Source organism: Talpa europaea (assembly GCF_964194135.1).
Source record: "Talpa europaea genome assembly, chromosome: 9".
Classification (NCBI taxonomy): domain Eukaryota; kingdom Metazoa; phylum Chordata; class Mammalia; order Eulipotyphla; family Talpidae; genus Talpa; species Talpa europaea.
The window spans coordinates 114590253-114615296 of NC_140076.1; the positions used below are offsets into that span (position 1 = coordinate 114590253).

General features: G+C 40.6%; 1 protein-coding gene across 1 annotated transcript in view; it reads right to left on the reverse strand.

Moving 5' to 3' along the window:
* Window positions 1-295: 295 nt before the first annotated feature.
* RNF115 (ring finger protein 115) overlaps window positions 296-25044 on the reverse strand; it is a gene marked incomplete at both ends in the record, with an annotated part of 48280 nt that continues 23531 nt past the window's right edge. The window contains 7 exons of the mRNA XM_084243374.1: window positions 296-427; window positions 1302-1417; window positions 3474-3567; window positions 4493-4565; window positions 5731-5802; window positions 10087-10298; window positions 23134-23191. Coding sequence (XP_084099500.1) covers window positions 296-427; window positions 1302-1417; window positions 3474-3567; window positions 4493-4565; window positions 5731-5802; window positions 10087-10298; window positions 23134-23191 — 757 coding nt within the window. The remainder of the gene's footprint in view (window positions 428-1301; window positions 1418-3473; window positions 3568-4492; window positions 4566-5730; window positions 5803-10086; window positions 10299-23133; window positions 23192-25044) is intronic.

The window sequence follows — 25044 nt, forward strand, 5'->3', positions numbered from 1 at the left end:
AGAGCAGGACCCTAGCTATTGGGGACTGATGCTACTCTGGCAGGGGGAACCCACATAATTAAACTTCACACTTATAAAATTACCACTCTGAATTCCCATATAAGAGGCATTTGGTTGTAGATACAATTCCAGGCGTAGATACTAACTTTAGAGAAGAAAACACTCATTGCATTATATTATGGGTTGGGGTTTCTTATGTGATTCCTAAATCCATCTACTTTTTTTTGTTTTGATATAATTTACAGCTGTGGCAAGACAACTTCCATGGTCCTAACTCAGACACGGTCTATAGTTTTCAGAAAGTCCATCGATCGTGTAGCTGGCTGTCACTGCTAAATCTGTTGCTTGCAGAGGCCTCAGAGCTCTGGGTTTGCCGAGTAGAGTCCTCACCGTTTAAGCTCTTCCTACACACGGGGCAGGTGTCGTGCTGCAACGGAAAGTGAACAGCCCGGGTAAGCAGCCCAGCTGAGATGCCAGGGACTAAACCCTCAAGAAACCTGAGAGAATCAGCAAGTAGAAAAATTAAAAATTGCACACTAGATTCCAAGGTGTAACATGACCAGATATCTCCCAAAGAAAACTTTAGAAAGAATTTAAGGAATTCTGGGATAACAATACTCCCCCGTGGTTGAGAGCAGGGTCAGCAAACTCTGTCAAGGGACAGGTAGTGCATGTTCTAGGTTTCAAACCTCCTGGGTCACAACTACTCCACTCAGTTGATGTAGCACAAAAGTAGCCAAAGACAATTTGCAAACAAACGAGCATAGCTGTGTCCCAATAAAACATCATTTACAAGAACAGGCAGCAGGCCATGGTGACTTGTGGACTGCAGTTTGCTAACACCTGGTCAGAGAAGTTCCAACCTGACAGTGATCTCAAAAAAAAAAACAGTAATGGGGGCCTCCCTGGTGGCGCAACAGTTTAAGAGGCAGCACTATGAAGCAATTCACAGTCACTGCAGCAGAAGTTCAATCCCCAGCCAGGAGCTACCTACATGGTGCAGCAGAGCTCTCCTGTCTCCCTGCTGCTCCCCTCAGCAGTGTATTTCAGTAGATCTGCCTGTTCTGCTCCCCACTCTGTCTCTGGGGAAGCCTCTCACCCCCACACCTCTGGCCTGTACCCCAGTTCTTGTATGCATACATATATAAATCTTAAAAAAAAAAAAAAAAAAAAAAAAAAACAGTCATGGTGCTACTGGGAACTAGCCAGGCACTAAGATCTGATCACAGCCTCACTCCGAACACCCACCCCACAGGAGACGTGACTGGCGCAGGCTTCCCATCACAGTCGACGGCTCTTACCAGTTCCAACCACGGCACAATACAACTGCTGTGAAAGAAGTGGTTGCAGGGTAACTGCCGGACTTTCTCTTCAACTGTATAATCTTCTTTGCACACTGGACACTCTAAACCCATATCTGTTGGAAGAGGAAATGCCTTTTAAGGTAAATAAGCCAAAAGAAAGAAGAAAAAACAGGCCAATGTCTGTAACAGCCCAAGGATGCACAAAGTGCACCCACGGTGAGGCAGGCGAGAAGCCGGCTTTGTACTTCAAAATGGGGTAGAGGTGGCAGTTGGCAGGGACGTGAAAAGGACTGAAAAATGGCCTGTCTGATAAGCCCTGGACAAGAACTCTGTAAGGCCTACTTTTCAATGAGAAGAATTTGAAGAAATAAAACCAGGGCTTAAATGATCTATTAAGTAAAACAGAAAAAAAAAAAAAAATTTACAAGTGGGTAATATCCTTCTGATAGTTTCCACTTAAGAAACACTGGTGTCCTGTCCATCACATCCAAGGGACTCGTCCCAGCAGGCTTCCAGTCTCTGGTTCATCCTGTCCTCCTCTGACTCTATAAACTAGAGTCAGTCACTTTCGCTTCACTGTTTCCACACCACACAGCCTCTTTCAGGGGGATTCCCAAGAAGCCCTCCATTCAAGCTGCACCAGCAGGTGGTGCTGCAGGATGACAAAGCCCAAGTGCAGCTCAGGTTCCAAGTTCACAACAGGAACCCCTCTTCTCAGAGAGGCCAGGGCTGCAAACTAACAGTGGCAGCACCAAGTAAAAACTTTTGAGCTTCCCAACTGTGACTACCACCACCAGGAAGTTTCTCTCTCTAGCGCTTATGCCCCACAACGCTCACAGCATTGCCCTGAGTCTACCACTTAATGGGTTCAATCCACTCCCACCACCTTGGCCCGTAATTCTAGTGTTTACTTCTTACACCTCCTCTACTGCAATAGCTTCCCCGATAGTACCCAGACACCAGGGCTTCAACCCTCCCACTATATCTCCTACACACTGCGACCAGCTAATGTTCCCAAGGCCAGCTTCACGGCACTCTCCAGCTCACCTTCACTTGAATTTTTAGCTGCCACCCCAAAATCAACACATTCAAAAGTGAAAACATCACATTACCTCCCTGTTCAAACCAGGGCCTGCCACAAATGCCCATCCCTGCTGAAGCAGCATATCTCTGCTGCTACAAAGTTGCAAAATCCTGACATTGCCCTTGACCGTCCCTCCTCCTTCAGACCGTCATGCAGCCAGTGCTGAAGACCTGTTTTCAAAATGACCTTCTGAGTCTGTTCTTTCCACCTTTGACACCATCACATGGACCCCACCTGAATGCTAGATACTGTTTCTGCTTTCTCCCCCTTGCAAGCTATTTTAAACACTATTTTAAACAGCATTAAACCAGCCTCCCCTAACGACTACTTAAATTCTCTCATTCTTCCATTTGGGGACCCACAAAACTTACCTACTACCTAAAACATCTAGCCCTAACTACTCTGCCAGTTTCAGGGCCTTAACAAAGTCCCACTTCGGGGAGGGAGAGGGTAAAAGAAAAGAAAAAAGAAACCCACGAAGCCCCACTCTTCTAAGCAGTTACACCTCACACTGTTCCCCAAATTGGATTCTATTTCAGGGTTAATAAGGTTGCTCTTAGCTTCAGACATCAGTCCATGCTGACATTCTTGTGCTGGTTTATGTTCTCCTTCAAACAGAATGGCTTCTCCCCAAGGGTTCACCCTGTCTTTAAAATCTTCTCTGACTCTATAAAACTAGAATTTTTGGGAAAAGAAACTCCAGGCCAAATAATGTTCCTTATCACTACATTCCTTCAGTGCTTGTAAACACCACAATGCTGATGTCTCAAGTCCCCAGCGCGGGGCAGGTGTGATACAGACTCCAGCCTCCTGCTCATCACCTCCTCTTTCCCCAAGCTAGGACCATCTGTCAACGCTATTTTCTATAACGTTTTATAACGTTACATATCTTTGTACTGTTTTATTTCCTGTATTGCATCTAGGAAAGGGACACATTAATGCTCAGGAAGTACCTGCTGACTCGCCCTATTGAGGGAATAGATGGCTTGCTGTCTGAGGAGAGCGACAGCTTCACTCCAAGGTCCTTAAGAAGAAAGGTGGTAGGAGTTGATGACAAACAGTACAAAGTATGAAAATGAACCTACCGACTTGTCCCTGCGTTACCGCCACTGTGGGAAGAGACGTGATCTTTTCCTGGTCAGCTGGGGGAGGCCCTGTGTTTTCCAGTTGTCCTAAAAGCTACAAAAAAAGAAAAAGAAAATGAAGAAGTGCAGACACCTCCCAATCCCTGGGGTGGGAGCTGCTCCAGCTGAGAACAAACAGTGACAGTATTAGAGATGTTGGTTGCTCTTACTTCTGCAAGACTGAGAGGCTTGCTGGGTTTCCCTTTCTTGCTGCCAGAACACTCGGGTGCTTTACAATTGCGGAGTGACATTACTGTAAGTCTCCAGACAGACCCATCACTGCAAGGCCCATTACTAGACATTAAACAACTTCAGAGGCAGCAAAAGGGCTGTGATGTCATGAGTAAAACTACAGTTTAACAGAAAGTGGTATTTAGTTGGTCCAAAAATCTCGTTCTGCCGGAAGGAAGAAAAGGATTGAGCGTATGGAAAGTAGCGTAAGGTAAGCCAAGAAACAGGTAAATTACTGCCTACAAGACTTGAATATAAATGACATGCTTTCTATTCTCAGCAGTCCACAAGGGAAATGAAATCCAATTAAATTAAAATAAAACAAACAAGTGGAAGCACTTACACATGGCATGGGAATACCTTTTTCTCTGCTTCCTTCCCCTACTTTGCTCCATCTAGCAGAGTTCCCTGCTTCAACATGTAAGCAGACCCTCCTTTTTGTAAAGTGCATATAACAGGATCCTCATACGACTGAACAAGAGCCCGAAATACAAAATACTGTTTGTTATAGAAGTCATTTCTTCCTGTGGAAGTAGTTACCTTCGAGAAAGTTCCTAGGACCCAGAACGTACATGAATGCTGAGCTAAACCCATAAACCATTAACCCTTTAGTAAAATAGAGATCCATAAGCTCAAAATATTAGGGAAAGCAGAGTGACTGCTATTTTAGAAAGTAGCAGAAGGAAAGCAGGAAGCCTGTGGAACCATGAGACACACTGAACAGACACCCTCAAAAGGCAGCTCCTCACCTGGGTTACAATGGCATCAAGCCCTGTCTGACCCCAGGCATAGTCCCCAGGGTTGGAGTGCAGCATCCCGCTCCTATACGTGAGATGAGACAGACAGCATTAGATGGAGTGACCAGGCTCTGCCTTACACCACAGAAAAAACTGGCAGAGGGATCCTGTTCTCTCTCAGAGCTGGAAAGTAACTGGTCATCTAGAATTGAGTGGCAAAGAACTTCTGAATATTTTCAATAGATTACCCAGAGACAGTGTCTCATTCTCTAGGGATTCTTACTTGACTGAATGGAACACAAAATGTGATGCTATCGGAACACCACCTGACATGCCAGAGCAAAAAGCGTGACTCTTTGACTGTTGGTTAAGAAGTTTGTCTTCTTTGCATCCACTGATATTAAACATGGATGGAGCTGCTTTTTAAGGAGAGTTTTCCCATCGTGATTGGCTAACATCTACAGACTTCTCTGATTCTAGCAGGCTGCCTGCAGTGGTGGGTAATCTGGAGCTTCAAGTAGTGAAGCAGCAGTCGCCGTCTTTAAATCACAACTCAGAACAATTACAAAAGGGCCTTGGCAGCACCTGTTTGCGGAGCTGCGGGTGCATGACCACCCTGGACGATGGGTATCCAGTCTTTGGCTGGAATGTGTTTAGAGAAACTAGAGGTTGGAAAGTAGGGTAAATGCATTTGGAAGGACTGAGGTCACTCGGAGCAAAGACGCCTCCTGGGGCAGAGTCAGAAGTGCTAAGTAATTGTCCAGACAAGAAGGAACTTCCTCTCTAGCCCCCACCACACACAAGTGTCACTCTAATATGGCCAGCCTTTTGCTTCTTCTGAAAAACCCACTTAGAAAAAAGGAAGGTAAGCAGTATGTTTTCAATTTCTGAAATTCCTAAGGAATAAAATCTTCCCATATGCTCGAAAGGAGAAAATCCACAAATCGGATACCAAACCTAGCAGGGACCATCTCACTCCTGGCCTCGACACAACCCTCAGACCAGAATATGAGCGGAACGAGACACATCCAACACCCAGACATCTGGGCAGCCAGGATGGCTCTGGAGTCTGAATAAGGAATAAGTTCTGATTAAGTTTGGGCTCAGCAGATAAAATCAGCAGTCTAAACAGCCTGCCAAGCACATCTATATACTCACCTATGCAGCTCTTTCTCACTATGGCAGAGAAACAACAGTACCTAAAATGACGCTAGTCCCGCAGATTAAGACAGGAGGCATTAATTACTTACCAGGAAAAGGGATGTGAGGATCCAGGAATTGCAGAATTTGCAAAGAATCCTGCAAAAATCTGTTGAATTATTCTGTTGGAGGAGAAAAAAATCAGGTAAGCCAACAGGATAACGAAAGTATTCTGCAGATAGCCATGGCTGACCAATCACCAACTCCTGCCCTAAACCACAGTGGCCTTTCACTGACCAGCATCCAGTTGACAGCACCAGAAACTAGTATGCTATTATGGCTACCCACCTGAGTGCTGCTTTCTTGGGAATTCATAGGTTTTTTTTGTGAATTAGACTGTGCAGGGATCTGACTATATGGTATAGTTTTTCAAACTATCTTCCTGGGTCCCCAACAGCAACAGGAGGAGAGGATGAAAGGGGTTCACACCTCTTTAACAAGAGGCGTCTGGTACTAGCATCGAATCTCTTTTCACTACCCTCATCTAAGTCACAGGTCTCTCCAGTCCATGAGGCTGCTCTTTTTACCTGATGCCCAAGGAACCTCATCCACACTCGGACATAACTAAATGAAAATCTAGATTTCAACCTGATGTTGTGGTGGGACAAAACTTTGGGTAGGTCTTGGGAGGAAATGAATTTTGCACATGGGAGAAATATAAGTAATCTGTGGTAGACAGAGGGTAAACTGAGATAGTTTAAAATGTCCACAAATTTTTTAATACTCACTCCTTGAAAAGGTGGAGCTTAATTCTCCTCCCCTTGAATGTGGTATTTCTTACAGGTAAAATATTCCAGAAACGACAGTGTGTGGCTTTCAAGGTCAGAATGTAAAAGGCATTATGGCTTCTTTCCTTCTCCCTTTCTCTCCATTGGATCACTTACTCTGGGGAAAGCCATCCGTGAAGTTACGGGGACACTGAAGGCGCTCAATGGACAGGCCCATGGGAGGAGGAACTGAGAGTCCTCCTGCCAACAGCCATGAGTGAACCATCCTGGAAGTGCATCCTCCAGCCCCAGCTAAGTTTTCAGATGAAAGCGGAGCCACAGTTGACATTTTCATTCTAACCTCATAAAATTCTTTTAAATCCCTGACCCTCAGAAACTTGTTGCAACAAGTTTCTAAATTCTGGGGTATTATGTTATGCAGAAATAACAAGTATACCTCCCTGCTTTCTAGTAACTAGAAGAGCAAATCATCACATCCTTGAATAGAGCAGTAAGTTAGTGGTAATCAAGTTCGAGAGAAAGCTTTGTTTCCTGTAGCTTGGAGCTGCCAGGGACATCTCATCTGATCAGCTGCTGATTGTTCTCTCTTGGCTGCTCACTCTGTGGCAGTTGAGTATTGGTTCCAGGTCATTACAGCAGTAATAGAACTACCAGTGAGTGTCCGTGCTGTTGTCAGGACACACTCTTCAACTGATGACACCTATAGTCATCTCCATTGACTTTTGTTGTTTTGTTAAAAACATAACCTCTCCTCTTAAGACACAAGGTAGCTAAAATGGAAGGGGGGGTGTCTATATGAATCCACAGAGTCTGGAGAGGAAAAGACACACTAAGATCACATAAGAGTCTTCACCTGATTTCCAGAACTGCACTCTCTTGGGGCTTCCCTCCTGCTTCTCTGTCTGTCCTTTCCTCCGCTTCTTTATCTTCCAAACCTCTAATCAATGAGCGCAGGGCTCAATCCTCTGAGCTCTTCTCTTTTCTGCCTTCATTCTTCTGGCAATTATGCAGTTTTATAATTTTAAATATCATACAAAAGCCACAAATTCTTCATTTTCTCTCCAGTCAAGAATTCTACCCAATACCACTTAGATATGCTTAAGCACCTCAAAGTTATGTCCACAACTGAACTCAAATCTTCTCTCCCAAATTCATTCCTTCTTAGGGATGACAATAGTAACTGTAAATACATAAGACTGGACTGGAAACCATGAACTTGTATTGACACCAACTTTATGACTTTTCCCAGTAGCCTTACGGATAAAGTTGACCCAAGATGACTTGTAAGACTGAACTCAGCAAAGATGTACTTTTAAATAAAAGTCAACCATATTTTCCACCTAATTTGGCTATAGGATTCAAGATGGTCACAAATTAGCATTACAGATAAAGTGTTTAAATTGTTTATCAAAGCCAACTTTAAATTTCCGTTTTCACACTCTTGAAAAACCTATTTGACAGCTATCAGCTTCCCAACCCCAGCACTGATCACCAGTCTACAAACTTCCTCATTACCTAATGTTCAGTTCCCAACAGTTTCGATAGATACCAGAAAAAATACCAGCACTGCCCAAGTGCAATTCAGGCTTCTACAGGCACCCTGGAGGCATTGACCAAATCAGGAACCCAAGCTTTTGAGGTGAATTCCAATGCTATGGTGGAGACTGAGGCCATTTTGTTTAGGTTAACCAGAATTTGTTTCACTTGCAAGAGAACCTTCTTGCCAAATTTACTCACTTCTCCTAAGAGTAATGATATTCTGTTAAAAGTTTCTCCTTGCAGAAGCAGCAGTTAAATAAGTGGCATACTGGGCCTCCCTGGTGGCGTAGCGGGTTGAGCACAGTGCTGTGAAGCTGTCCACAGCCTGTGCAGTGTGGGTTCGATCCCGGCCAGCAGGCGAGAATCCCACATGGCGCAGCAAACCTCTCCTGTCGCACCCACTGCTCCCACAGCAGTGTATTTTGGTCCTTCTGCCTGTTCTACAACCCGCTCTGTCTCTGGTGAATCCTCTTACCCTCTCACGCCCCTGGCCTGTACCCCAGCTCTTGTATAAAAATAAATAAATCTTTAAAAAAAAAAAAATAAGTGGAATACTGGATTAAATATGCAAACGTGGGCCCCAGTCAACTTTCATTGTTTTTCTGCATATGCTCATGACAAAGGGTTAGAATGTAGGTGCTTCAGGGAAGCACAAAGGAAGGGCTTTTGACATAGTCCAGGGAGTGTGGGGGAGGGTGGTTACTGGCTTTGAAATAATTGAAATCGCTAGAACCACAAATGGTGGGTGGCGACCATATCAGATAATATAGCACAGGAGTCTTATATACCTGATCCAGGTTACTTGATTTCTGAGTCTCAGTTTTGTTTTTTTTTTTTAAAGATTTATTTTATTTATTTATGCATACAAGATCAGCTAGGCCAGAGGTGTGAGGTGTGGCATGGGGTGGGGGTGGGGGTGAGAGGATTCACCAGAGACAGAGTGGGGAGCAGAACAGGCAGACCTACTGAAACATGCTGCTGAGGGGAGCAGCGGGGGAGACAGGAGAGGTCTGCTGCACCATGTGGGTCATCTCCCTGGCCAGGGATCGAACTTGTGCTGCAGTGGCTGGCACTAGCCTGAGAGCACTGAGATTTAACCCCTGTGCCACCAGGGAGGCCCCATATTCTCATAAATGAGAACAGCTATAGTGCACACTAACGCAAGTGGACTGAATAAGACATGCAGAAGAAGCATGAAGCACAATCCTATGTGTATGGCAAATATATCTTTAAAATGAATGCTTGTTCCCTTCTACCTCAGCAGCCACTGAAGAGCAGCAGCCATGGCTCTGTGCTACCCCATGGCCAAGGCCTCAGTGAGCACCACGAGGTGACCAAGGATACGCGCAAGCCAAGACACAGCCACCTCCCCCTGCACACCCAAGTTCACGCAGAGCACGACCAGGAGATGTGCGGCTCTGGCCCCACGGGAGCACACCATGGAGCTTCCTGGTGGCCAAGAACAAGCGGGCCCTCAAGAACATCAAGAGAAGGGTGGGGAAGAGAGGGGAGCTGGGTAACGTCCTGGCTGCCACAAGGAAGGTAGCTGTCAAGAAGGACAGCGCCCCCCACATGCTTAAATCAAATCTCAGGGGGAAAAATATTGCTTATTATTCCTACTAAATAGGGTCCAAGAGGTCAAGGACCACCATCTGTCCTGGTCAGCGTTACATCCCCAGCATCCAGGACTGAGTCCTGGCATAAAACACTCAACAAACATTTGTTTTATGAATTTTTTTGGTAGTCACAAATTCTGTGTTTATGCCTATGCAATGTCACAGCAAGTCCACTGTTCCAATCTCCCAAGTCTTCCTAAGCCCTAACATTATCCAACATATTTGATACCCCTTTTAGTACTTTCTGAAATTTTAATAAACACATCATCTATGTATTAATCTGAGACAATAATAAAAACGTTAACCAGAGGCATTTAGCATAGTGTTTAATGACCTTAGTTTTCAATGACCCTTTAACCCATACTAGTTAAATACTGACATTCAATTTAACCTCATGTTCCGGTCCTTGTATCTCCATCCTGCCCACTAAGGTAACAAGCATTAGAATCTCATAAAGACTGTACTAACATACCCTTCACGGAAACTGTCTTTAAAGAGAGCTTAAAAACAACTCAGCACTCACCCTTCAATGGCTGGGGATCTCTCGGGACGAGTACTTCCGCGTGACCTGTATCTCCGAGACATAGGCAGTCGTGGCGGTCGACTTGGTCCCCAGAGGTCAGTGTGAGGTTGATGACCCCTCTCATTGGCTCTATTGTCTTGGTCCAGTGGATTACTACTTAGAAATGGTCTCAAATCCTGAAAAAGCATCGTATGGTCCAAATGGTCCCAGAGCTAATAAAAACCAGAAATCAACCATGTTATTGATTTAACAGGGGCGAGAGGGGAAAAGAAATAGTGGTAAAAGAGAATAACTTTTGACAGTTCAAGATTCAGTAGCCCCCAACAAAAGAAACGTCCTTACCCTCACCCCCCATTTTCATGGAGGAAAAAAAGAGAAGTCTCTCAAGTGCATGCATAAAAGGTGAAAAACATATTGAAAACTTAATTTTCTTCACAGGGACAAGCCAATGGCTGACGACTTAACACTGAGCTCAAGTCCACATGCCTGTGGCCAGCTAACCCTTCCGAAATAAAAACACGGGGCAAGTGTGATCATGAACAGCTTTCCTCAGCATAATCATTTAGATCAATAATATAACAAACGACATTTACATTCACACTTAGAAAAATCTAAGATTTAAATTAAGTGGATGCATTTACGCACTCGTAAAACAGCATCATTACCACCAAGTGGAGACAGGGGGCTACAGACCCCTGCAAAACAGTGCAGGAATATGACTAAAACCATCCACTAGACTAGAACCTGCTTTTATCACAAAAGGGGTGGGGGTCGGGGGGCAAAAGCATCTTTGGCTGTTGGCTGGGTTTAGTCATGGGATCACCAAGCAATGAGTGAATGGAAAAAACAAATCACCTCTAAAAAAATTAAATTTTATGTATCTGTACACCAGATATTTCAAGAGTTCCATCAAATATGCCTTATTTCACTCTATCCAACCATATATGTACCTTGTTCATAACCTGGTTTTTGTCATGTTTCACAACAGGCAAAAACTTATTTGCTGCATCTATAATAACAGGGACACATAACTGCTCAGTTTATAAACAGGCCTTCTAATCCTCACAGCCCCTCCATTCCCAGACTATCCTTTCTTTCAGAGGCCCATACTAAGAACAGAATCCTCCAGAAACTCCCAGCAAGAGGGCTAGCAGCCCCCTGGCACATTAAGGTGAGCTGATTCCAGACCCTGTTCTAGTCTCAACCTACTATCCCCAACAGTTGTCAAATCAATTTTCAAAGTTAGTTTAGGTTTGCCAAAAATGCTATTCTTTTACTCATTTTTTCTAGTTTACAACTTACTTTCAAAGATGTTTCCTCCCTTTTAAGTTGAAACAAATTATGATAAAGTGCAGATGCAGAACATATAAAAGAGTACAACAGAGTCTTCATTCACTCAGCCCTCACCAACACCTCCCCCCAGCTATACTTCCCTACCGCAAGTGTGGAGAATTCCGTATCTTTAATCACCTGTGTGTACACGTCTACACATACACTGGGCTTTAAAACACACACAAGTAAACACACACACATGTTCATTCATACCCAAATACTTGCTGAGCATATACAAAGCCCCAATCATTTCCTGGGAAGTGTTAGGATAAACCAGCGGAAAAAACACTGAAGCAAAACAAACCAAACCAAACCAAAACAAAACAAAACAAAACTGTCTGTCCTAATGGATTTCATTTCAAGTGGGAAGAGACAGACCCCCTCCCACGCTCCAAATAAAAGGAAAAAGAAACTGTAGGATATGTTAAATAGGGCCAAATGCCGTGGAATAAAAAAAAATGTTTATATTGACTCAGAACACACAGTTGAATCATTCTTTTTTAATACCAAAGCATAGACTTTTTTTTACACCGTACTTAACATTTTTATCTTAACATAGAGTTAAGATACATGCAAAGTATCATACCATAATGAAAATAAAAAATATGCCTGCAACCATCTCATAACCTATATCACCAAAGCCAATCCTGTGTCCCTCACTCTCTCAATCTCCAAAGGAAACCGCTACCCTAAATTTGTTTTCATTGCCTGCTTTCCTTCAAGTTTTACTACAGACATATACATCCAAATAAGACGTGCCTGATTACAGTGTCTATGGCAGTGCTGGCTTTTCTTGGCTCCACGTGCTGATGCATGGAGCTGTGACCCATTCGGTTTCCCACACACTTTATGCCACACATTTTAAGATCTTTTCTCTTCTCAATAAACATCTGGGTTGTTTCCAGTTTTTTTCTATGACAAACAGCCAGTATGAGTATTTTTGTATATGTCTTCTGCTATAGAGGTACAGGGGTTACTCTGTACAACTATTATATTGGTCTACATACCTTTAACTTTACTAGATAATACCAAGTTGTTTTCCAAAGTCGTTGTACTAATTTACACATCCACCGAGTGATGAAGACTTTCCATTGTATAAAATTCTGGAAAGCACTTGTTATTATATACCCTTTTGAATTTTAATTTTTCACTTTTTTATCAATCTGCAGAATAGAAAAAGACATCTCCTTGTGAGGCTTTTGATTTTTTGCTTTTTGCTCTGGTGTATAAGAATCAACAGGGTTTATTTAAAATCCATATTCTTTACTCCAGAAAATAAGTTCAATCTTCAGTGAACCTTAAGGGCTCCCTTTAACCTGTCCTATAAAGAAGGTCTGTCTGTTTGTAATAAATTCCTTCAGCTACTGTTTATCTAGGAATGGCTTAATTTCTTCACTCTTGAAGGACAGAATTGCCAGACTTAGAATTCTTGGTTGGCAAATATTTTTCTTTCAACACTTTATGTCATTCCACTGCCTTCTAGCCTCCATCACCTTCTCTTGAGAAGTCAACTATAAATCTTACTGAAATCCCTTGTATATTAAAATTCACTTTTCTCCTTACTTTCAAGTTCTCTCGTAATCTTTATTTATTTATTTATTTGTTTGTTTGTTTTGTTTATACAAGCACTGGGTACAGTCAGAAGCACGGGAGGGTGAGAGAATTCACCAGAGCCAGAGCGGGGAGCAGAGCAGGCAGACTGATGAAATACACTGCTGAGGGGAGCAGCGGGCGGCAGGAGAGGTCTGCGCACCATGTGGGACCCTCCTCCGGTGGCCAGGGAGCAACCGGGGATCGAACCGGCGCCGCAGAGGTCGCCGGCAGCTTCACAACCCAGCGCTCAACCGCTGTGCCACCGGGAAGGCCCCGCTCTCGTAATCTTTAAACAGTTTAAAGAAGTGTAGATCTCTTTGCATTTATTCTATTTGGAATTTGTTGAGTTTCTTGGATATATAGGACCGTGTCCTTTGTTAAATTTCTTAATGGCTTTGTCAATTCTTTCTTCAAATATTTTTTCTATACCTCTCTCCCTCTCCGCTCCATGATATGTTCTGATGGTGTCCCAAAAATTTCTTAGGTTCTGCCCATTTTTTCTTTCTGCTTCTCAAGCTGAACAATTTCAATTGACATTATCTTCAAGCTTGCTGGATCTTTCGTCCATATGCTTAAATGTGCTGAACTCCTCTAGAATTTTCCATTTTGTTTTCCAACCCTTTGTATTAAAAAACACAAGGATTGGATTTTTTAATTTGGAAATATCAATATCCATAACTGTTTCTAAATGAAAGCATGAATGAATAAAGGAATGATCAACATGGTGGGGCTGGCTGGGGTCTTGAAAGGAACAATTATTTGATACGTAAAATCAGTGTCTCGTGAAGCCAACCTGGCCTCGCTTCTTAAAATGAGCCACAGAAGGGTGCAGTAAGTGAACACTTTGTCCCGGTCAATGGAGGAAAATGTCTATTTGGTTCCTTTTTAAAACTTCTACCTCTATTGATAGTCTTTGTTGGTTGAGAAATTCTCTCAGTTTCCTTAGCTCTTTGAAAACATTTGAGAAACTTGATTTAAAGTCTTTGCCTAAATCAAAACAAACCCTAGAAATCTGACTGTAAAATGAGGCCACCAGAGAGACAGGGTGGGAGGGTATAGAGGAAAGGGGAGGGGAGCCCAGAGGACTATGGTGGAGGATTGTGGGTGCTTGTGTGGTGTGGTGTGGTATGGTAACATACATCAGAAGAGGTATGAACAAAGATCCCTGAATCATATACAGTTCTGTAAACCAATGTTACCTCAATATAAAATAACGAAATTTTACAAAATTACCTTTGTCTATTAAGTCTAAGATCCGTACTTCCTCAGAGACAATGTGTTAATTTTTTTCCTATCAATAGAACATAAACTAATATATACTCCTCCAGAATATAAAGTTTACATTCTCTCACACTCTTGCCAACATTGCTTAAAATTTTTTTAATTCTAATATCGAATCTGGAGTAAACAATAATATGCACACTAAAAAAAAATCAATATTTCTCTAAATATTAATGAAGTAAAACACCCTTTTTCATTTTTAACCACCATTAGTACTTAGATTTCTTTTCCTTTGCTTCCTAGTGACAGTCTCCATCTTTCAAAGAACACTAATTTCTAGTCTGAAAACTGGTAAACAATGCAAGGTTTTTTTTGACCTGAAATTCTAAAATAAATGCAATATTTAAAAGTCCAAAACTGTACTTGCTCTTCAATAAGTAAAAACACATGAACAGCCCCACTCCATGTTCTCAACCATCTGCCTCTCCTGTATAAACCACAGAACGAATTCTCCCATTCCTTCACTACATGAGTCAAGTGTTCCACCTTTGCTTACAGAAGTCTTCAAGCAATCATTATTGCTATTATAAATAACATAAAAACTGAATGTTTTTGGACTTTGACTAGAAGAAAAATCAAGCACCATGCTCATAATATCGTGAATCTGTATTAGTGATGACATACACTAGATGATTATAAATTGTTATCGCCACCATATGTCAAAATTCTGAAGGAATGCAGCTTCAACATCAGCATGAGGCATTTTTCTACTTGCTTGAAAACTGCAAATTAGTGCAAACAAATAGTGACTTAAGTCAATGTATTTTCTCAAAATAATAGTGAATTCCTAACATATGGAAACAACCTAAATACCCAAAAACAGATGAGTAAATCAAGAAAATGTGGTCTATATACACGATGGAATACTATTCGGCAATCAAAAAGATAAAATTCATGCCATTCACAGCAACATGGATGGAGCTGGAAGGAGTTACGCTCAGTGAAATAAGTCAGAAAGGAAAAAGAAAAATAAAGGATAGTTTCACTTACAGTAGGAATATGGGGAAAACAAAGAGTCAGAAAAAAAAAAAAAGACAAAACTTGCAGGCAAACTATAGATCTGAGGCATAGAGCAGGGGAAAGAAAGGGAGAGGGAGAGGGGTCAAAACGGGAGGGAGGATCATTAGGGATGACGGTGATGGCTCACCAGTAATGTGGTGATAGGAGATCTGCGGGGGCTACACCTGAGAGGAGAAATCAAGCATTGTACAAAAATGAACAACAATTTAAGAAAATAAAATTTTAAGCAATAAAAAAAATAATGGTGCATTCTACCCATTGACCATAGGATAAAAAAGCACAGCACACAAATTTATACCCAATTGACACTAAAAACAGGAAAAATTTCAGGTCATTTGCCTCTGAGTAGACTTAGCCAAGCATGGGAGAAAAACAGCGCATACAACAAAACTGGGTATTCAGGACACGGCTTACATAAGTGAAAACTAATAGAGCACACTATTTATAGAGAATACAAAAGAATCACTCACAGAGACAGTTTATTTGATAAATTTTGTATTGAAAAACTCAACATTACTTGGAATAGAGGTGAAAAGCAAAACTTGTGAAAATGTGGGCTGACATATTTACATATTTCAACATAAAAAAGACAATAAAAACAGACAGTGTCTTTCACTTAGCAAAACTTACTATAAACTAACCATGGTCAATTAGCACCTCTTAAAATATTATGGTCTGTTACTCAAAAAGTTACTAGATGATCCAGCAATTTTACTTCTAGTTCTATGCCTAAGAGAAGTGAAAACATGTTCACACCAAAATTTGTACTCAATAGAGCAACAAGGGACAGTCACAGCATGTCATTAGTCATAATAGTTAAAATGTGTAAACAACCCAAATGTCCATATAGGAACAAGTAGATAAATAGTATGTGGCGAACCCACACAATAGAATGCCACAACGTCATAAAAAAGGACTAAAAATACTGACACATACTACATGAGTGAACCTTGAAAAAACTATATTAAATGAAAGATTTATGACACTAAGCAAATTTTAAGCAGAAATATAATAAGTATACTCTAGATTGCAACTGAAGGCAGTTATAAAGCATGCTTATGAGAAATGAAATGTTATGCCAAAAAATAAAGCTTTAAAAAAGGGCAATGAAAATATGGAAGATTTTTCCTTTTTTAAAAATCTTTACAAAGTTGTTATAGTTATCTTTCAGTATCTATGCCTCAGGACAAAACCTGAAAGAAACTATAGAAAGAAGGGGAACTCTCAGAATAGTGGGACTCAAGATTATTTTAATATCCTTTCATTATTATTACACTGCAGCATCTGGGGACTCCCTGGTGGTGCAAGGGGTTAAATCGCAGCACTATGAAGCTACCAGCAGCCACTGCAGCATGAGTTCCATACCACATGGCACAGCAGACCTCTCCTGTCTTACCCACTGCTCCCCTCAGCAGTGAGTTTCAGTCTACGTGTCTGCTCCCCACTTGGTCTCTGGTGGATCCTCTCACCCCCTGTACCTCTGGTCTACACCCCAGCTCTTGTATACATAAATAAATCTTTAAAATAAATGAATCTTTTTTTTTAATAATAAATTTTATTGTTATATTCCCCATACAATTGCAGCCCCCCCATTCTGACCCCAATCCCTCCCCTCCCGCCCCCGCCCCCCTAAAAGTGTCTCTGGTTCATAGTTTTTTGTTGATTTTGATTTTCACTTTCTTATAGTTATTCATTTTCCTGGTCCCTTATTTAAGTTTTCTAGATTCCTGCTATGAGTGAGACCATCCGGTATTTTTCTTTTTCTTTCTGGCTTATTTCGCTGAGCATGATCCCTTCCAGCGCCATCCATGTTGCTGCAAATTGCATGTGTTTATCTTTTTTGAATGCTGAGTAATATTCCATGGTATCTATGGACCACATCTTCTTGATCCAGTCATCTATTTTTGGGCATTTGGGTTGTTTCCAAAGCTTAGCTATTGTAAACAGTGCTGCTATAAACATAGGGGTGCAGGTGTTCTTTGGAATTGATGTTTCTGTGTCCTTTGGGTAAATACCTAGGAGTGGAATTGCTGGATCATATGGAAGCTCTATGTTTAGTAGGTCCAGAAATCTCCACACAGCTCTCCACAGTGGTTGGACCAGTTTGCACTCCCACCAACAGTGTAGAAGAGTTCCTTTTTCTCCACACCCTCGCCAGCATTTGTTGTTGCTAGTTTTTTTAATATGTGCCATTCTCACTGGTGTGAGATGGTATCTCATGGTAGTTTTGATTTGCATTTCCCTGATGGCAAGTGATGTTGAACATTTTTTCATATGCCTGTTGGCCATTTGCATTTCCTCTTCAGAGAAGTTTCTTTTTAGCTCTTCTGCCCATTTTTTGACTGGATTATTTTCTTTGTTGTTGTTGAGTCTCATCAGCTCTTTGCAGATTTTTGTGATCAGTCCTTTATCATTAGTGTTGGGTGCAAAAATGTTCTCCCAGTTGGGGGGGTTTCTCTTTGTTTTTGTTATTGTCTCTTTTGCTGTGCAGAAGCTCTTTAATTTGATGTAGTCCCAGCTGTTTATCTTTGCCTTCACTATCACTGCTTTGGGTGATGTGTTTGTAAAGATGTCTTTGATGTGCAAATCACGTAGTGTTTCGCCTATATTTCCTTCTATATATTTTATGGTTTCAGGTCTTATGTCTAGTTCTTTAATCCATTTTGAGTTGATTTTTGTGTATGGTGTGAGGTAGTGGTCAAGCTTCATTCTTTTGCATGTAGCGACCCAGTTTTCCCAGCACCATTTATTGAACAAACTTTCTTTGCTCCAATGCATAGTCTTTGCTCCTTTGTCAAAGATTAGTTGACCATAAATCTGTGGGTTTATTTCTGGATTTTCTATTCGATTCCATTGGTCTGTATGTCTGTTCTTGTTCCAATACCATGCAGTTTTGATGATTATGGCTTTGTAGTATAGTTTGAAGTCTGGGAGTGTAATGCCTCCATTCCCTTCTTTTTTTTTCAGGAGAGCTTTGGATATTCGGGGTTTTTTGTGATTCCATATGAATTTCATCAATAATTGTTCTATTTCTTTGAAGAATGACATTGAAATTTTGATTGGAATAGCATTGAATCTGTATATTGCTTTTGGAAGGATGGCCATTTTAATAATTTTTATTCTTCCAATCCACGAGCAGGGGATGTCTCTCCATTTCTTTGTGTCTTCTTCTATTTCTTTTAACAGTGTTTTATAGTTTTCTTTGTATAGGTCCTTTACCTCTTTTGTTAGATTTATTCCCAAATATTTGATTTTTTTTGTTTCAATAACAAAAGGGATGGTTTTTTTGATTTCTTCTTCTTCAGATTTATTGTTTGTGTATAGGAAGGCTACTGACTTTTGCGTGTTGATTTTGTATCCTGCCACTTTACTGAACTGATTGATGAGTTGAATTAGCTTTTCTGTGGAGTTTTTGGGGTTCTCTATGTATAATATCATATCGTCTGCAAATAGTGATAGTTTGACTTCTTCTTTTCCTATTTGGATTCCTTGGATGTCTTTCTCTTGTCTTATTGCCCTGGCTAGGACTTCCAGTATTATATTGAAAAGCAGTGGTGAGAGTGGACATCCTTGTCTTGTTCCAGATCTTAATGGAATTGCTTTCAGCTTTTCACCATTGAGAATGATACTGGCTGTTGGCTTGTCATAGATGGCCTTTATGATGTTGAGGTATGTTCCTTGTATCCCAAGAATTTCAAGGGCTTTTATCATGAATGGGTGTTGCACTTTGTCGAAAGCTTTCTCAGCTTCTATTGATATTATCATATGGTTTTTATATTTCTTTTTGTTGATGTGTTGGATAACGTTGATTGATTTTCGGATGTTAAACCATCCTTGTGCCCCTGGAATGAATCCAACTTGGTCGTGGTGAATTATCTTATGGATACATTGTTGGATTCTGATGGCTAAAATTTTATTGAGGATTTTTGCATCAGTGTTCATTAGGGAGATTGGCCTGTAGTTTTCCTTTTTTGTGTTGTCCTTGTTCGGTTTTGGTATTAGTGTAATGTTGGCTTCATAGAACGTGTTTGGTATTGTCCCTTCCTTCTCAATTTTTTGGAAGAGTTTGTGAAGGATAGGCACTAATTCGTCTCTGAATGTTTGGTAGAATTCATTTGTAAATCCATCAGGTCCTGGGCTTTTGTTTTTGGGGAGGTTTTTGATTACCATTTCAATTTCGCTAATTGTAATTGGTCTGTTTAGGTGTTCTATTTCTTCTTTATCTAGCTTTGGGTGATTGTAAAGTTGTAGGAATTTGTCCATCTCCTCTAGATTGTTAAACTTGTTTCCATATAACTGTTCATAGTAGTTACTGATTATTCTTTTGATTTCTGCTGTGTCCGTTGTGATTTCTCCTCTTTCATTGATGATCCTGTTTATTTGTGCTTTCTCCCTTTTTTCCTTTGTGAGCCTGGCTAGGGGTTTGTCTATTTTATTGATTTTTTCAAAGAACCAGCTCTTGGTTTCATTGATCTTTTGGATTGTTTTTTTAGTTTCAATTTCATTTATTTCTGCTTTGGTTTTTATTATTTCTTTTCTTCTACTGGTTTTGGGGTTTAAAATAAATGAATCTTAAAGAAGAAATGTGGCATATGCACCAAACTTCATTAAAACAGATACAAGTCAGTTGTCTCAGAACACCCTGTCCTCTTGTGCATACCCTGGAGTTTTGTTTTTAATTTTGTGCTTGTTTTCAGAAAGCCACCTATTTCCTGCTAATCTGAGGTGGCAGCCACAGCCCCTCTTACACTGAAGTGATCCACTCAGGTAAGCTGAGACTCTCAGATCAGATGACTTACTGGCACCAGGGTCACGGTCAGAAGCTGTCAAGTAATCAGTGAAACCCTCAGGTAGTCGCAGACTCAAGTCCCCAAGTCACCAGGGACATCGGTATGGCAACGCACTCGCTCCGGACTAGCCGCTAACATATTTGATTCACTCTCCACTAGCCCGCACACATTCCTCACACACGGTTCTCAAATAACCAGCAACTCTCCTCCCACCCTCACCCCATCCTCATCTGCTCTACTTCCACACCCCAGATCCTTGTTTAAAAAGAAAAATCAATATTGATTTTGTTAGAAATTTTGCTTAGACCAAGCCTCTTGATATATCTAATATATTTGAATTTTAAGAATTCAGCTATTAGTAGATGGTAATTATAGAAAACACAGTGGTCCCCTCTTCATCCAAGGGGGATACAGACCCCCGGTGAATGCCTGAAATGACGGATAGTGCATACTGAACCATATACTGTTTTTTCCTATATGGACACATACCCATGACAAAATTTCACTTATAATTAGACACAGTAAGAGGCTAACAGAAACTAAATATAGAACAATTATAACACTATACTACACTGTAAGTTATGTGACTGTGGTCTCTGTCACTCTTAAAATATCTTATTGTACATAGTGTTTTTGGACCATGGTTGGCAAAAGGTGACTGCAACTGTGTGTAAGCGGGGACTCCTGTAACCTCTTCATTGCACAAGCAGCTCTGGCTGAAGAAAAACAGAGCAAAACTGAGCATGTCTCTACCGAAGTTAGCAACTAAAACGTGAAAAAGAAAAATAACAACATAATTTTCTAATTTTTCCTCCAGGGACGTGGATGTACAACATTATAGCCTAGGACCACTGTCTTAAGAGAGTTTTTTCCCACCTCTTTGCCTATCTACAGTCCACCTGCCCTTCAAGGTTTCAGCACTTGAAGTCTTCAGAATCACTACAATAAAGCATACATCACTCACTACGCCCCACGACCTTTCTTCCTACAGACTTGTTTTCCCAAAGACACAAAGAGTCCGTCCAAGCTCTCCCTTCCACTGTGTTTGTGACACTCCCCGCGTTCAGTCTATTCTCTGCATACTCTTCCTTGCTTTCCTGCTTCATGGGTTGCCACTTGTTTCCCAACTAAAGTTTCTTGTACACAAGTTTCTTGCCCCTCCTTCTGCCAGAGGGCTGTGCATAAAAGCACTCAATATATAATTCAACATATACTTACTGATTTTTAAAAATCCCTGGCAACTTTTGAAATGCTATAGTCAGATGTTTTTTCTATTTTTTTAAATGTAAAGTTCATTAAAAAAAAAAACAAACACGGAAATATTCAGACATGGAGAAAGGGGATTATAAGGAAGGAAAATGGGCATACTCATGCCCTTTATAGCCCTAATGAACATGAAGTCACAGGCTATGACTCAGCAAAATTGCTTTATCACCTAAGGACTGCCCAGCCCAGCAGCGTGGGGTTTAGCATTACTAAAGTAGGAAACTGACTACATATGTTTATTTTTCTTCTTAATGCATCTCCTTCTGTTGAGTCATATCTATAAAACTGACAGGTCAACGTTATTTCTATTTCCTAAGAGAACACTTAAGGGAAATCAGATGATGTTTCTTCTTCATATGCTAATCGGCAAGTGCCAAGCTGTGTTATCAGGAATAGCACACACAGGAGAAAAAAAACATACTAAAATCAGAAGCGCTTCCAGGCATAGCAAGCAGAATAAATTTTAAATAATGTTTTCAATCCATTAAAATGAGAAAATAAAAATGGAAGTTCAAAGACATGATCTATTTGAATCTCACTTTAATAAACCCATGAGCCAAGGTAGTTCAGAATTTACCCAAAAACTTAATACTGGTTATTAAGAAGTACCACAGACCTTATGTAAAAGAAAATATCCTTAATTAAAAAGATTTATTACCCAAACATTTCATCAAGTTTTCCTGACTACAAACTAACAACACAGTATCTAGGGGCCTACAGTTCTTAAGATAATTTTCAAAGGATAAAAGAGGCCTAGAGTTTTATGGGCTTCTTACTGAACACCATTCTTCAAATATATTGCTAAAACAGCTTTAATTTACACACAAATGAATGCCAAGAAAAATCCGCTAGCTCTCTAGGCACTTGCACTAATATAATCCTGAAACACAAAGAAATTTTGACTATGGGATTTAACTCATCTGTAAGCTTTCTAAAACCAAGCAAGTTGTATAAAATGCAAACCAGTGTTTTTTGTAGGCTGGCTAATTTATCCCTTATAGATGGGTATAGTCTCTAAATAATTAAAAACAAAGAGTTATGCCACTGAATCATTCATTTAAAATGGTCAAAATGTTATTTCAGATAAACTAAACGATATTTTAAGTCAATGCAGAAAGTGAAAAAAGAAAATTAATCCAAATTTAATAGAAAACAATTTTTAAGGACTCAACTAGTATCTTATTTCGAAATCATAGTTAAGACATTAACATTTTCTCCCAAAATATATGGATGCTGCCATTACACAAGCAACTGGACATTAATTATAGGTCCTATCTTGAGATCTGGAAGGCAAGTAAATTTCTTATCCTTAACGTGGGCCCCTGGTTCCAATTATACCAAACTACCAGGCTTGGTAGAGGTAATCTCTAAAAACCAGTGGTATAAGGTTGCATCCAGATGAAGACTGTGCCTCATTTTAACTCTTCTAACAACTCATCCTGGTCTGCTCTTCCCTTGACCATCACGCCACTTTTCAAAAACAACACAAGCTTTTTATTCAGACATAATAAACACAACAGAGAAGCTGAAAACATCACCAGGTTTAAAGGCGCACGGCTTGAGGTTCTCACTCTCTCCCAACCAAGGTTTCACCAAAACAAGCCACGGCCCCCAGGTATAACACACAAATCTTTCTAAGGGCTACGCTTGCCCAGGTTCTTCTTATACATTCTGATGTCTTGCTGCACCGGGCAGTAAAAATCTGTCATAATCTTTAACACCCATCCACTACCTGAAGAATCCCTACAGCCAGAGGAAAACTTACCTCTGCAAAATGTGTTGATGTGCTACTGTCTATCCGAGTGCCTCCACCACCTAAAAAACTGAAGAGAAATAGGAATGAGTAGTGATTCTATTCCCAGGAACTAGCTTTCCTCCCAGAAGCTAAATATAGAATGGCACAGTGAGAGCAAAGCCCAATATGGAAAAATAACTCATCCCAACATGACACCTCCAAAGCAAATGTTGAAGAACTGGCATGGGGATTAATCTATGAAAAAGTCATATAACAAACTACAAAATCAAGAATAAATCAAGTGAAAAATGGGGCCGAGGGACCACCGCAGGGAAGGAAGGAGGACCCATAAGCCAGCAACCAAGTCAAATTTGACCTAGCAAAAGAAGAAAAACTGTTATTCTTACAGAGACTGTAACAAACAAAATCCCCAAGATAAATGCCTCATTAAAAAAACAGATGAAGACAGCTTCTAAGACTAACTGGTTAACATTTCTCGGGGAAGACTAAATGAGTACTGAAAAGAGTCTGGTACTAGATTAAGCACATTATAAAAGGGCTCAATAAATATTTTTTCTTCGGATAGTTTATCCTACCTATTCTTTGACTATCCTACCATCCTTGACCTCAAATGCTATCTCCTCTATTAAGCTTTTTTCTGAACTCACGAATGAAACGAAGACTAGGTCATGCCCCGCCGCGTTCTTGATTTTGGATTCTACCTACTGTAATGTCTAGGATTTGTCTCACCCATCTCATCACTCCTTTCCCTGCTCTCATAAACATAACTTCAGAGGGCAAAGACTATTTTAATAATTCCACAAATATACGTAAAGTATGTGTCATCCGCCATACAGAGCACTTATCACCTCTAAAAGCCCCGCAATGCTATAGCCTATATTGATAAATCAAAAATAAAGGTTGTTGAATTAATATCACAACTATAAACAATATATACCTATTCCCAAAGAGCAAGGACAATTATTAGATCCCACTGTCCCCATGAAATTTATAAAGAGAGGAAATATTTTGGGGGGATGGAAAGAATCTCAAGAACTGCCGGAACACTTTATGAGACATATACAAGCACACAAACATGTACGCAAACATTCACACCAATGATATCCAGTCTACAAACAACGACAAGTAGCTTTCATTTTCAGAACTGCAACACTAACCCAGGCACTGTGCTGAGCTCACTGAGGTAACACAGTGGTTAGTCTGAAGCCACAACTGAGCAAGCAAAACCAAGGCCATTCTTTATGGAATCATTCTCAAGCCTTATTCTCATATGAGAAATGAAGAACACCTATATTGATTGTCTCAGAAGTTAAAAACACTTTTGTTAAAAACACTTCAAATGTAGAGCAAGTCCAGAAGTACCAATATACCTATGTTAACACACTATTTAAACAAACACACAAAAAGGTAGCGTGGTTGCATCCCCACTTCATTGCTCAAACCTCCACAGGCTTTCAGGGCTCGACCCTGCCTTTACTGCATGGCTCCTCATATCCGGACATCCTTGGCAATCTATCTTTTGGGGTTTGTTCCCCTTGAAATTCCCTTAGCATTTCCTTTCCTTAAAATTCCTTTGTATTTTAAGAGTGGTAAGGCTAACTACAGACAAGCGAAAATAAAAATCACCACATTATTCTAAGAAATATAAAAAAGCTTAAGAAAACTTACAAAGTGCCCCTCTCCATGCATATCAGGTAGCAAAATGGGGCACATTATCAAGCATTTACATGCAAGGACTTCCTCTCATTAATTTTTACTATCCCCTACTTACCACTGTTAATTGCTAAGAATTCAAATCAGGAAATGTTTATGAACTTTATAGAAGTGCTGCCTCTAAGACACTGATTCTAAGAAAAGATTTCTTCCAAAGACATTATCTTTGGGGCCTTCCTGGTGGCGCAAGGGGTTAAGATGCAGCAC